The 15,435-nt window shown below is 38.6% G+C and overlaps 1 protein-coding gene across 1 annotated transcript in view; it reads right to left on the minus strand.

Moving 5' to 3' along the window:
• AFF3 (ALF transcription elongation factor 3) overlaps nt 1–15,435 on the minus strand; it is a 478,617-nt gene that overhangs the window by 37,562 nt on the left and 425,620 nt on the right. The window contains exons 13-16 of the mRNA XM_067563544.1: nt 11,331–12,371; nt 9,385–9,509; nt 6,166–6,367; nt 4,104–4,228 (exon numbers count right to left, since the gene is read on the minus strand). Coding sequence (XP_067419645.1) covers nt 4,104–4,228; nt 6,166–6,367; nt 9,385–9,509; nt 11,331–12,371 — 1,493 coding nt within the window. The remainder of the gene's footprint in view (nt 1–4,103; nt 4,229–6,165; nt 6,368–9,384; nt 9,510–11,330; nt 12,372–15,435) is intronic.

Here is a 15,435-nt window from a genome sequence, read left to right on the forward strand (position 1 = left end):
TGCCGAATCGCTCGGTAAGTGTAGACCAGGGCTGAATGAGAATCAAGCCCTTGGGGTAGAAGCACCACACTGGTGTAAACTGTGACTTGCGCCAGTGCAGCTAATACCCTGGGACTTAACCCAGGGCTAAAACCATAATGTAGACAAGGCCTGAGCTTTGCTGTTGCTTTTGCTGTCTTATCCAATCTGTTCAAGTTCAACAGGAGCTAAGTATACATTGTTGGCAATATAAACTAGGAAAGAATATTCTGGATCTTCTTCCACTCATCTCTTTTCCCTGCTAGGAATTAATTCACTTCAGTGGCCCTATCCTACTGTCAGGGTATTCAAGTAACTCCCAATGACTTAGCTGGAAGTTACTTATATCCTGCCTCTGGAGAACTGGATCCGAGAAGCTGAAACTCTTCTTGACAGCTTGAAAGCTCGTACACAGTTCTACAACATCAAGATGTTGTGGGAGATTGTGTTTATCAAAGAAATTGAATAGTCCCTTCAACTAAACAAAATGAATCCATTTTAATCACAAAATAACATAAACCTGTTATATATGGGTATGTCTGCACTGCGATAAAAACCAACGGCACGGCCGCGGCTGGCCTGGGTCAGCTGACTCAAGCCTGTGGGGCTTGGGCTGCAGGGCTATAAAATTGCAATGTAGATGTTCAGGCTTGGGCTGGAGGCCAGACTCTGAGACCCTGTAAGGGCCCAACCCAAGCCGGAGCCACTGCACTCCGAACTGAGCCCCGCCGTAACACTACCCAAATGTTTTGATGGGAATTGACAGAATTTCAGGGGGCTTCTAAACCAACGTCCTCTCCTTTTCCGGCTCCGCCCTCGAATATATCTCACCGATCAGGCCAAAGTGCGACTGGTGGTTAGTCTGCTAGCCGGAGAAGCATTGGATTGGGCCTCCCAACACCAAACTGGTTGGCAACGGACTTGTAGAAGTCTTGGGTAGCCAGTTTCCAGATGGCTATAGCAACCAACTTCTGGATTGGCAAGGGTGTCCTCATGCTTGTGTTTGCCCTGGAGGGTCAGGGCAAGCTACTCAGAAAGCTCTAAAAATGGAGCTTTCTTCATGGAAAAGTTCTGGACCCATCGCTGGTCTTCCCAGGTCTGCATGACAATGTGATCCCACCAGTCCGTGCTTGTGGCCCTGTGCCAGAAGTACTGGTTTATGTAGGGGGCGTCAGCTGCTGTACTGAGTGTAATGAGCAGCATCAGATTCTGTGAGTCTGCCATGACAGGGTACTCTTCCTCCTCTGCTTCCTCGTCCTTGTGCTCCTCCTGCTCCATCTGAAGCACTCTCAGGTGCCTTTGCTGGGTAAGAAAATGCCGTTGAAATGTCATCCAGGACCTTACAGAAGCTCTGTCCATTTCCTGACACAGGAGTGACAGTGCAAGCAAGAGAACTACTTGAAAAGGGTCCTCTGTGTTACTCGGCAACCTGCGTTGGCGAGCTGTTCAAACTTCCTATAATGTGCAGGGTAGGCTGTAAAGCTTTCCCACAGTGCACCACACTCAAAGGGCTAGAGTGGACACATTTTGGGAGGATGCTCGCGAGTCTGGGATATGTTTGGTTTGCCTCAGTCTGTGTGCTGCCATGTGGATGCCAGAGCTCCCCAGTGGTTCAAGCCTGGATTAGAAAATTCTTAATGTAGGGTTAAGAATCAGTATAGACACTCAAGCCCCAGATTCTCTAACACAGGTCAGCTGACTCGAGTCTCACTAATCCTAGGCTTACATTGCAGTGTAGACATGCCCTCAGTGTTATTACAGAGCCTCTAAAATTCTTTATACGGTAGTATATGACTTAAATGGCTAAAAAATCCTGTACATCTAACTGAAGTACACAAACTGGAAAACAGTAACCCTGTATATCCCTTATATGTCATTTGTATGCCTGAGATGTCAGATTCCTAGATTCCAAGGCCAGAAGGGACCAATGTGATCATCTAGTCTGACCTCTTGAATAACACAGGCCACAGAATTTCCCAAAATAATTCCTAGAGCGTGTCTTGAAGCATATTCAGAACATGCAGTAAAACAATAGAAACCATGGAAAGCAGAATTTTGCATGCCGTTTTAAATACTTCAATTTATGTACATACAGAACCACAAGATAAACAAGATACTTTTCACTGACCTACCTGTGATTCAATTTATCATTAGATACAACTGTTTTCAATGATCTGAAGAAAACAGGTTGGGAACAAATTGAAGAGGTTCTGAGTAGTTGAAACAAATTAGAGTGGTTGTTTTAAATCAAACATGTGGATTTAGTCTCTTCATACTATGATCTCTGATTAAAACAGAGACTATAATCCAAGATTGGATCACTGTAATTCAGATCTTCATGCTTTAACAGATTATATTTTCTCTGGGCATAATTTTGAGATAAATGCTGTCATTGGGGTTACTACATAATTTTAAGTCTAATGTAGTGCATTTCTTAAACTCCTACAAAATTTTGGTTGCCAACTTTAATTTGATCTTTCTGATGTGTGAGTCAATTTTGTTGATTTTGGACATTTGCAATCAGTCTAATCCACCTCAGTGACATCCATACATACTAATTTGGGATCCAAGGTCAAGGGCTTCTGGTGATACACTGGCTATGTCTACGCTGACAGCGGCAAATTCGTCACCGCCAGATCAATTTATCTGGTTCGACTGAGTGACAGTGAAGACCTGCTCAATCGATCCAGAAAACGATCTAATAAAACCACTTCCCCAAAAAGCATAGTGCTGTGTTGATGGGTACGCATTTCCCATTGGCACAGTGCAGCGGAGATGGAGTGCTAAACGGAAGTTATGAAGTCAACAGGAGTTACGCAAACTACTTTGCGAAGCTTACGTAACTCCCATTGACTGCCGCCGAATTTTGCCGGCAGTGTTGACCAGGCCATAGACACAGGGTTTAGATGATAACTGTAGAAATCCTTTACTTAGAAACATTAATTGCCTATTGAACTATTTTTAAGGGCAAAATTAAGATATATTTGATTACTGTGGCTTATCTAATTCAGTGTTTTAGATTGGTTTTATTTTTTATGGGCTGCAAATTGGTTAGGGACACACTGCATGAAAGGCACTACCCAGGAACAGTTTTTATTCTCTCTCTCTCTCTCTCTCTCTCTCTCTCTGAAAAGGTTAAGCAGTTTTATTGCAGATGTCTGCCAGAAAAATCACATGTATCACTAATGGAGGAAGCAAGATATAAAAGCCTCTGAGTTGACAGAGATAGTGAAAAAAGCAGTTTTAGCTCCTGTAACAGCATTCTGAAAAAAACACACTCTGTTCCTTATCAGCAGGTTGAGGAAGCATCAGGCTGAGGTACAACAGTTATATTGTAACTGTTTCTGATTGCATTTTGTCTTCTAATCCATACTGATGAGCTTTTGACTGGGGAAAAGCTGTCTAGGGAGGCTGCTGCAATTTACACAGAATCTCACCCCTTGTATCTAGAAATATATCAAGATCTGGTCATTATAAGGCAACATGTCTGTTTGAACCAATAGGAATTTGAGATTTATTTTGATATACCTTGAAAAACAAATTACCTTGAACTACTTTGAAAAACAAACAACAATTTAAATCCTATAAATGAGAGATGACTGCAAACTGGAGTCATTTTTCTAGATCCACTGAACTTTAAGGAGGGATGGGGGATTTGGATAAACAGGGTCAAACTCAAACCCTTTTGGTTTTGATTTTACAATACCAAACCCAGCACAATTCTTAATTTTTCCTCTCTGTGAATATAAATAGCAAGTGACCTTGTTAAAAAACAAAATGAAACAACACAACACACAAATATATGGATACAAATATATTTTAGATTCAAGAAACAAAACAAAATGACCCTCTTACCAAACTTAATAGTGTACAGTGCTGATTCAGTATTTGGAGAATTAGATGTGTAACTTGTAGTAACAATAACAGGAGTTATACAATATGTCCAATTTACAATGTAATGTGCTGAAAATGTATCCTACTAGAATGGCATTGGCCCTGTCTAAGCTTCTGTTAGGCAATATTTATTTTTGTTTCATAAAATGTTAGCACTTACATTGCTTTTTAAAAAAGGTATCTGTACTTACATATCATCAAAGATGAGCTTTGTTCTTCTGCAATCTTTGTGTGCACTGGATAAAGATGGCCAAGGTTCTGTTTGGGACTGTGGCTTGTTGCAGAGAACATTTTCTGAATTGATGTGAACTGCTTTCTAGACAACAATCAATACAGAACACATTGAGAAATTGATCATTGAGTGGGAAAAAGCAAATAATAAACTATGGAAGTTTGTCTGCATTGTGCTGTAAATTGCAAGTTAGTTTGCTCACTATTTCAACAGGGAGTTCACATAACTAGCTTGTCACTGATAGCCACAAATTCACAGATATTGCTCACAGATTTTGGTAAAGAGATTTAGAGTTTCAAGGTGATATGCAGAAGAAACAAAACAGAATTATTAGTCACTACGTGAAGGAATATAACATGATGAGTGTAGTTATTAAATCATAGATCAGTTGTGGTTATTCCGCATGTGAAGCCAGATTTCAATGTCCAAACTGTTTGGGTATTTTGTTGTTGTAGTAACTTTCCACCATTCAGACAAAAGAAGAAAATGGAATGAAGGTTTCAACAGAAAGCCACCACTTAGTGCCTTGCATTCTCTGTAAGTAATCCACAGGATCACTTGGTCGTGACAGTTAGGCACCAGATGGGCAGATTTGCTAAAACAAAGCCAATCTTGACATTTACAGTTCATGAGCTGTCAACTTCTATATGGGACATCCAGACCAGTTCAGTGGGATAGTTTTCAGATGAATAACCAGATGCATAAGAATTTTTTTTAAGGATTATTAAAATGTTGACCAAATGGAGCATTGCCAGGCTATGCAGAAAATCGGAGTGGAATGCATTAGATAAGGGTGTGGATCATAAAGCAATCACTTTCTACTTTTAATTTCTAACACCTTCATCTTTGAAGGAATTTAAATTATTTGTCAGATATCAAATAATCATAACTCTGAATGAGTTCATAAACCAACTTTCTAAACTGAAGTATTTAAAAATTTACATTTACTTCATGATGAAAGAGAAATCAGTCAGTCTAATATGTTAAAAATGCCTTTTCAAGGCCTTTTATATAGTCTATTTTTCAAATACTTAATTTTATGTATTTCTTTTTATTAAATGTATTTGTGAGAGGCTCTAGGAACATTTACCTAATTTAGAACAATGTATTTAAAACAAAACCTCCCAAAATTAGATCAGAAATAGTTACTTTTTCTCCCCACCTCATGCTACCACAGATCCCCCTCGCTTCCCAGATGTGTTCCAAAGAATGGAATAGGTGTGTACCAGAGCTATTACTGAGTCCATGATTATTATTAATTTTGGGAGGTATTGGTGGGAAGTCGATGCATAGAGAGTGCCCATTCCCCTTTCCCATACACAGATCCTCAACTCTGAGGAGGAGCCTTTGATGGAAGGGGAAGAACGATGCAGCAAGAGTATCACTCTTTATTGTCCCCCATGGGTGAAGCTTCGTGGTTTGCACTGGCTTTCTCCACAGAGGAAATTGGGTTGAGCTTTCTAGTTTAGAAGTTCCATTGTTCATTGGGCTGATTTTGCATTCACTCATAAGCCTCCTGTTTTGGGAGTTCTAGATATTCAAGAAAGGCAGGATTGTATCCTTGTCTATTTTGCCACCTCTGTCAATTTCATGCCCAGGTCTGTACATTTATTGGAAATATATTTATGACGAAAACTATTTCAGGCATACAAACACACACAATTCCTGCAGAACAGTTCAGAATGCCAAGATCAGCAGCATATTTTTCTTGTAAACTTATCTATGTTTACAGACATCTCAGTGGCAAAACATAAAATTCCTTACTTTTTGCCTGTTCTTGCAAACCTTTGTTGTGTACTTACCTGCTCTACAGATTTTTCCCCTGCCCCCTTTTTTCAGGTCATTTCTATTCCAGTTATGTCTTACCATATTCCAAATGGAAAAATCTTACTCAATGGGACATTCATTATCATGTTTCTTTCCATGATATTCTGCAGAAATATCAAGGGCTGTATGTGCAGTGATACAAAGAGAAGAAAATACAGACCAGTTTTATACTTTGATCAACGACATAAACTTACATTGAAGTCTGCAGGATGTGGCTGTGGCTGGTTTTCACTCTTATGTTTTTTGCTGGAGGACATGGAAGGTAGTAGACTGCTGCCGTTAGGTCTACTGGAAGAAGTTAAATCATCGTTGGAGTATTTGTGTTTTGATGCATCAGAGAGGGGTGAGATGGGTGAGCGAAGCATTTTCTCATTTTTATTTATTGGTATTGCCAAGCTGGAAATGGAAATTACAGTAATGGAGTGTCACAAAGCTGGCTTTGAGGAAGGTAAATGTTTTATATATTACCAAAACTTTGAATTTAAAACCTGCTGGCAGGATGAAGTCTATTGATGTCTGGAAACAACTTTACAGTATCAGGACCAAGAGTTCATTTACAAATTTGGATCATGTTTCTTCTCTTTCCCTCCAGGGTAAATTGTCATTTTGGGGTTACTAGAAAGTCTATTTGAGAGTACTTGAAAAAATAAGGAGATAAATGGGCAATTGCTCACTGTCTTTTAAGGGTTAGTTGCAGAAGAATATGAGGCTCTAAAGTGTAAGTTTCGGTTATGGAATCCTACTTCACAATAACAGGTGACAATTTATAAAACACAGCAATAAAACCATATGTGAATTAAACAGGGAATGTGCTAGAAGACGATTGGGATGTCTCTGTACTCAATGACCAGGCTTTGGTAATTCAATTTATTAATTTTGGTGCAGGTTCTGAAGACAAAGAAATATGTGCTAGTATAACAGACAAAGAAAAGTATGCACACAATGGAAACAAATAAATGTGTATTGCTGCATCTTCTAAAAGGGAATGCTGAATTACAGAAGCCATTTGTGGTTTTCAGTTCATTTTAGAAAAGCCACAGATAGGAAAAGCCAAGCAGGTAGCAACAGTAACAATAAACTGTATAGAAACTTTTCATGCGCTAATTTGAAGAAAACACTTAACTGAAAATTTAAAGCAACACAGAGAGTATAGAAATTTTTAGGGGAGATAATTTTGCACTGATCCTAAATTTGTGATTAAGAGTAGACATAATATTTTAACACAATATGTTTCGCTGCCACATATTAGTCCAGTCTATTCCTTTGTAGGGACATTTTTCACTTCTTTATAGGTACAGTATCAGACAGTACACCCTTAATGAACTTGCAAAAGTGAATATGATACAAAATACACATCGTTTCACCACATCATTTCATAGAACAGAACTAATTAAATGTTCAGCTATCAAACTCTTGTTCATTTATCTTACTAGTCTTTGAAAACTTGAGGTGGCAGAAGCCATAGCTCATTATTTTTAACTTTTTAGACCTTCATGGGTTCTATAAGGCAGTACTTTTAAAGTGTGGATAAAGGAATTTTTTTTTAAATGACCAACACCTTTTTTGAAAGAGTAAGTCAAGGCGAGTAAATGGCCAATAGTGATTTTTTTGTAAGAAAAATAATGGATTTTAATGTTAATTTTGAATATTTAGGAGCCCCTTGCTGACGCTCCACCTTTATTTCCTGTTGTCAAATAGAAGCTTTGCCTTGGTCAGCTCGGTTCATACATCCTTATCTGGGGATGGGGCTACAGTAGCCTGAAGAAGCTGTTACTGCTTTGAAGTGCAACAGCACTAGGAAGGACTGTCACGAGGTTAAGAAACTAGCATGGAACTCAGGATGATCTGCATTCAGTTCTCTGCTGCATGAGTTTCTGTATGACCTCAGGCAAGTCACATAGTCTTGCTGTGCCTCAGTTCCGCATCTGTAAAATGGGGATAACTGCACCACTCAGCTCACAGGGATGTTTTGAGGATAAATACATTAAGGATTAGGAGGTGTTATAGTAATAGAAGCCATATAAATACCTTGGAGGGAAGAAGAGAAAGGAGATTTGGAGGAAAAAAATTAGCATTTAAGAACTTAATTTAATTTAAATTTAAAAACTTATTTGTTGTCTTTTCGATATACAATTGCTATTGTAAACTCTGCATGCATTACATTTGACACACATTCTCCCTATTTTAGGAGGTGTGGAATTAACCCTAAGAAAAAAATGACTCAAACAATACTAAACATGTCAAACTATGATGATCATTTTGAGAAGGAATATGATATAAAATGTATGATACTTTGGTAACAGGAATAGTATATGTACATCCAGTCACCACAATAAAATACACTACTACCTATATTATTTTTATTTTATGTAACATATGTGAGTTCTATGAAGACAGAGAAGCTGAATGCATATTTTTGAATATGCCAACATATCTCAGGATTTGCATTTATTCAATATTAGAAATATAAGTTGTTCAGATCCTACAGTGATGAACATAAGAGCTATACCTACACATAAATAAATACAACAAATATTAATTATTGTTTAATATTAGAAGTTATATAAATTACAAGGTATCTCTATACTTTGAACTTGCACTATAAAACATAACAGAAAGGGATTTTTTTGATATATCAGTGACCTGTATGTATTAAGCAGCATGCAACTGAACTCTAAGAAGATACATGACTCCAATTGCTTGCTGGCAATCTCTGAAGAAACTGGGCATGATTGATATGACAGATTGATAGTATGACTGTTTGCACAAATCTCTGCAAACAGAGAGGTGGATTTTCATCACTCAATTCAAGCCTTTGCATCCTTTGGAAATTTGGCTATTTTTATAGTCACACAAAATTGTGTGTCCTAAACATACCTAATAATATTGAAAATAACTTGCCTGTAATTTTTAGATTGTCTGGTCCTTAATGTATTCAAGAATTGAGAATTCCAGGCATCAATTCAAGTACTTTTCTTCACTTTTTCCTCAAAGTACGTGGATTAATTATTATGTTTAAACTGAGATATATAAGCAAGCTCTAAACAATGAAACTCATAACAACTTGGCGGAGGTAAAAAGGACTAAGGATGGTATCCTAGTTGAATTGATGCCCAGAACATAATGCCTAGGAATACAATAATGTCTCAGTTTATCATCCTGTTGTTGCTATAATTATTTAATCCAGAATCCAAACACTTGGAACTCACAGCTTCTTCATGTAACAGAACAAAAATATTAGTATATAAATAAGTAGGAGCAACTAACTCATTCATTAAACCAACAAAAAATGCATTAGGATAATTTTTACATAGAAAATATGATAATTAAAAAAATCTATTCCAAATGACACATTGCATTACAATTCACTTAGTTGTAGAGACTGAATTTTAAATAATAAGGAAAATGCATACCTATGTTCATTCGTGTTGCAATGATTTGCTGTTGAAATGCCTTGGCCAGAAGCAATTAATCGTGAAGAACACTCTCGTTCTAAATGAGTCTTCTTGATCTCCCTGTCCTCTTCTTCATTTTCACACTGAATGAAAAGAAAAATTATCATCTATTGAATTTTGTAGGTGACACAAGTCCTATGTACAGAAGCAAAAGATGGCTGGGTATTATAGGAAATTAGGGTATTTTGGTATATTCTTGTATTAACTATTATTATTTAATTTTATTTATATAGTTCACAGACTATTCAGCCATAAAGCAAGACAGTTCACTGTCCTGAAATGCTTAAAATCTTAATAGACAACCTACAAGCAAAGGAGTAGGAAAGAAAATGTGAATTTTTTTTAACCATTTCCCTCCTTCCATTTCTAGACATTATCTTTTTATGTCCCCTTTTTTCGTCCATTTCCTCTACATCTCTTCCTCAATCCCACATCCGGTTTCCTTTCATTCTTGCCTTTCTCTCACCTACATGGGTCCCATGCCCCTTATCACTGAATCGTAATCTGAGTTCCCAAAGTCCTACTATCTCTCTCCACTATAGGGTCCCCCTAGACACTGTTATTGCTTCCCCTCCCTCCTCGGAACCCCATATCCATTTCCATTATTAGCACTGACCCAATCTCCAAGGATGATTGAGTTCTTCCTGTTACTTGTTGGGCAAGCTTCATTTATTGCTTTGCTACAGGCAACAGCCTCTGACTGTCTTACACATTACCATCAGGGCTGCTTTTACAGGATTAATATTGTGTCTATAGTTTGGCTCTCATTCTTTAAGAATGACGATCATCCTACATCTTCACTGCATACGGTGTGGTCATGTCTCTAGTTTATCCATGGTTGTAGGGGAATGGTGGTGGTTGAAGTGGTAAAGCCTGTTTCTGCTTATGCCACTATGCCTGCTGTACCCTTCTGACGTTCATCTGTAATTGGTGAGGTTCTGTTTCCTTACCTTCGCTGTTTATTTTGCTTTTTCACTGTGTCATTCTGTTTTCTGTTGGGTGTACAACATGGCAATATCATATTTATCCTTCCTATGTCATAGTGGCACCTCTATGCTTTTGTTTCTGCCACTCCTTGACCATTCTTGGTCACTCTCCCATGATTACTGCATGCTACTTCCTGGGCACTGCATACTGGATAAAATGCAGACATTCCTCTGAAATAGTAGGTGTCTCTGTGTGATGTTGGCGCTGTGTTCAGAATGACACAAAGGGACTGTAAAGCTGGTCTAATTGGGCAGATGGCGATTCCCACAGTATGGGGAAATCCTCAGCTAATGTAAAGCTGGTGCATTTCTGCAGTGTAGGGAATGTATGTAAATCATGACTGCGGGACAGGTGTAACCAGAGAACTGCTGCAGAAGAGCTGTATGTGGAGCGTTTGCAGGATTGGACCCTTTGTCTTGAGATGTTGCATAGGTGCTATCTCTACCTCCTTTCTCCCCTACACACATAGTGAAGACATGACCCTGGCTTTGATTACATAGCTGCATACGCTTCATTTCCTGATTTAGGTATCATCTTCAGAGATTCAAATTTTGAAAGAATCCTAATAAAGGATTTCATGAGGGGAGAAATACAATGTGTCAACTGAAAATGCACTGTGGCATCTTAGAGGACCCCTGCTGGCCAGAAGTTTTACTTCTCCTTTTCAACTTTTTCCCTCCTGTTGCTTGAATTACTGTTGTTGATTCAAAGTCACACACACTAGGGGAGTGAGTGGTGATGAAACATTACTTCAAAAATTCGAATTCAAACAGGATATTATTGTTAAATATGCATACATATATTATGCTGCTTGGGTAAACAGATCATATGCAAGAAATGACAGATAGGAACACACAAAATATCTGTGCAACTTTCACCTGCAGCCCCTCCAAAATCAAAGAAATCATACAGCTTACCTTGCGTTTCCTTCTAGATTTTGGCACAATCTTTTCTGCTGGTGGATCAGCACTATTATTCTGCTGAAGGCTGGCTTCTTCTTTTGCTCCAGTGCTCATTGCCAGTGGCTTCTCTGGTAAATGCTCTGGAATTCTGGATAAAAGAGTCAAATCAATTTTGACCCACAGTGATTTTACCTCATCACTGTCTTTCAGAGGAGACAGGAGCTCATTCCTGCCAAAAGGAACCAGAGTATAAAACTGTTCCTCCAGCTCCTTTGCTATATCATTACTAGTCCTGGCATTAATGGAGCGAAAGGCACTGCAGCTGCTGTTGGTTTTGTTGGTGTTACTGCTCACAGAATCCTTCAACCTCTGGTCACTCCCAGCTGAAGCAGAGGCCAGAGTTTGAGATTTGGGCAGAAGATATTCCTCTTGTTCGGATTCTGAGTCTGAATCTGAGGAAGATGATGAAGACGAAGACTCTGTCTCAATAAATTCCTTGGATTTGGGTGCAGTTTTGCTTGGCCCTCTGGTACGTCTCTTTTCACATGCAGTAACGGAGCGGGGTTCTTTTCTGTGCCCAGTTCTGTTGCTGCTGGGCCTGGCTTTAGGTTGTTCGCAGCTGTTATTTTCCAAAAATACATGGCTCAAGGCGAGATCCTCAGATGTATGGCAGTTCAAGGCATCCCCACCAGAGGTCCTCTCTGTTCTTCTTGGCTGTTTTTTACAAGTCAGCCTTCTCTGAGGACCGCTATCTCCAGAAACAGCAACAGCCGTAGGAGATGATTTCTGTTTCCCTCCTTTATTTCCTGGTGCTTTATTAGCAGTTCTAGGCCTCAACTCCTCTTTGCTGGGGTTCTTAATGTCCTTGTCTTTAAGGTCAGTTTGGCAAATAGCTGGTATTTTCTCACACTCCTGTCCTTCATCCTTTATCCTGCTGGAATAGTGATTGCTCTCCAGTCCATGGTTATCATTTTGGTTAAGAATAGGTGTTTTGTGAGGATTAACTTTATTTAGCCATTTGTCCAGCTGCCACTTGTTTGATGATGGCTGCTCAGGCTGAAAGCAAATCAAACAAAATAGTATTTAATAAATTTCCAGCTGTGGGACATCACAGTCTGTATTTTTTTAGGTTCTCTGTATGTTCAGAGTGGAAATAACTAAATCACAGGGCTTGTACTGTGTTTTTTAAACTGTGGCTATGCTGTTCTCATTGGGAAAGCTAAGGATTCAGCTCCTGGAATTAACCCTTCACCTGTTACCTTGGGCTATGAGTGAATATCTCCATTAGGGTGGAGGAATCAAAGATTAAAAAAAAGAATCATGCAAAAGGTGAAAAAGGCAGTTGTGTACTTAGTGCTCTATTTCAGTTTACTATATTTATTATGGTATCCAGTCATGGAATTGAATAATATTCCTCTGCTATTAACAGGGGCATTGACTTTAGGAACAGAATGGAATCACTAAAGTGCAGGCTGTTCGAGACTGGGTGTGCTGCAGAAGTGATATTTTCAGTTCTGAATGAGTTTGGGAAGGAGGACAGCTACAGTGATTCATACGTCTTAAAAGGTGATTCATGCAGTGCTACTGACATCCATTTTACTGGGATATGCTTCCAACTTTCCAAATAAAAGAAAATATTATGGTGATAGAAAGACAGAAAAAAGGGGTAAAATTAATGGTACAGAATGAAGAATAGGGAAGAAGAAAATTTCATGTATTTTGTGTCTTATAACATTGTTAGTAAAGACAAGAATATTTAGATACTACAAAGGAGGTTTAATTGCGTTATTTAGCTAACTTTATAGGTACTGGTGTTTCTTCCCTGGTATACAGACACTATAATTATGCAAGATCACACAAACATTTTTGTGTGTGGAGATATTGTCAGTTACTCATTTTACATGTATTGTGTAGCTGTTAATTTTTCTCCTCATTCGTGTCATAACACGATCAAGTTTTAAGAATGCATCTAAAATACAATGGTGTTTGTACAGTGAAGTGGGATAATAATTATTTCAAATACAGCTATGGATAAGACAACATTATATCATATAATACCCAAATATTTTTTAGTATTTCTTGCAATCAGGAATGAATGAAATGAAACAAGTGGTGGTGGAATAAGAATGTAAGGCAAAAAACGACACAATGGAGCAAAATAATACTTTCAATTATACTGCTAAAACCCCACTGAAGATGAGGTTTGGATATGGTCTCATTTATGGTCTCATGGTCTTTTGTGGCTGTAGTCATAAAAAGCTGAATTATGACCCCACTGAAATCAATGGAAAAATCTCCCAAAGTCCTCAATAGGACCAAAATTTGCCTCAATATTCCATTAAATTTGAAATGAATAATCACCAGGCATGCTATGTAGCTGACATGAAAACCATCACTGGGCTAAATTCTGCCCTCAGTTATTTCATGAAGAATTTTACTCTTGGTATCTAATTTTTCTCATTAGCAAACAACCTATCGCAAGGGATCACAGGGAAATATTGTGCCAACTTTTTACTATCCTGTTGATGTTCTAATCAATCGCCTGAATGCCCCTGCTCACCTACAAATTTTGTATGTGGCTGCACCCTCCTCCAGTTTTAGATATTGTCATTCTCCAAAACACTGTTTCTCATAATTCGTACATCAGGGACAAAGTTACAACATCAAAAAACAACGATGACATAATTTTACAACATGGTGCTTCCCATTAGTGGTACTTCCATTGTCTACCACATTGCCACCAATGTACATGCTCACTAAAAAGTAGTGCCTCGGGCAAAAGCCCTCTAGTACAAACTGTGTTGCCAACTCTCCCAATTTTATCATGTCTCATGATATTTGGTACTATTCTGATAGCCCCAGCTCCTGGAGTCATTGGTTAGATGAGTATCCCAGCTTTTTTTAGAACTCATGGTTGTGGAGAAAAACTTGAAAATGTGAACCCTAAAAACAAAAGGTAAATCAAAAGAACCCAAATAAAAATCCCTCCTGATTTTTAAGTCAATCCGATGATTCTGTCAGGGCTTGACATGATTTTTGAATGCTTGCAGTTGGCAATGCTACACCAATGAAGTCAATATACAGTTGGAATCCATTTGTTCAATTACCGTATCCAACTGTAAAGCTTTGCAGTTCAAAAATCAAATATCAGAACCTGCTTTTCCTACGGCAATGTAATCATGATTGGCATGTAATCATGATTGGTAGGGTGAAATTGGTGAAAATGTTTGCAAAAATTCACTGGAAACTTTTAATGAATTCATGTTGTACCCCCCAGAAATTTCAATGATTTGGGGAGGAAGAATCTGGACCACAACTGATCCACTAAACAACAGTGACCCCTGAGCAAATCATAAGGTACCCAACTTATATCACCTCTGTCTCCCACTTTGCATTGGGAAAGTGCAGCTTTAATCAGGGGAATATGCTGCACTTTTTAGAAAGGTGTACTCCTCCCACTGCACTGGAGAGTTTTTAATTTTGTGAAACCTACGATGACCTGGATGACCAGGTTCAGCAGAAACACTCTGTCTAAGTCCAGGTGGATCAAAGTGGCTACCTCTTGAAGAATGATTGACAACTGCATGACAACCAAGATCAGATGAATGAAGAAGAGAAGAGGTCTGTGTCTGTAGCATTTAAAGGGCCTGTAGGCACTGCACCACAAACCTTTCCTACTTTAAATGACTTATTCCTCTACTAGACTCCTTTTGACAAACCAGAGGGATTTGGCACACCTGCTCAGAAACTCTGTGTCTCTAGAACTCAGATATACTAGAGGCTACAAAGAATAGTCAGAGGCACTAAGGCCATAGATCCCGCAGAGCCTCCAATGCACATTCTCCAGAAGAAACTGTGAGGGAAACCAAGTTCTGAGAGAACTATGGTGTCCCCCACACTTACTACTGGAAACAGGGACTTAACGAATTGGCTGCATAGTAGACCCTATGTAGCATGGTGGTCTTTTCATTTAAGAAGCAAAGCCACTCTGTATTACTATTTATTATTTACATTACCATACTGCTTCTCTAGAAGCCCCTATTGAGATTAAGCTAGGCAATGTACATACACATAATGAGAGATGGTCCCTGCTCTAGTGAGTTTTGCCATTGACTTCAAT

The sequence above is a fragment of the Emydura macquarii genome, unplaced genomic scaffold, assembly GCF_026122565.2.
Source record: "Emydura macquarii macquarii isolate MOO-44397 ecotype Brisbane River unplaced genomic scaffold, CSIRO-AGI_Emac_v2 contig_2531, whole genome shotgun sequence".
Taxonomy (NCBI): Eukaryota; Metazoa; Chordata; order Testudines; family Chelidae; genus Emydura; species Emydura macquarii.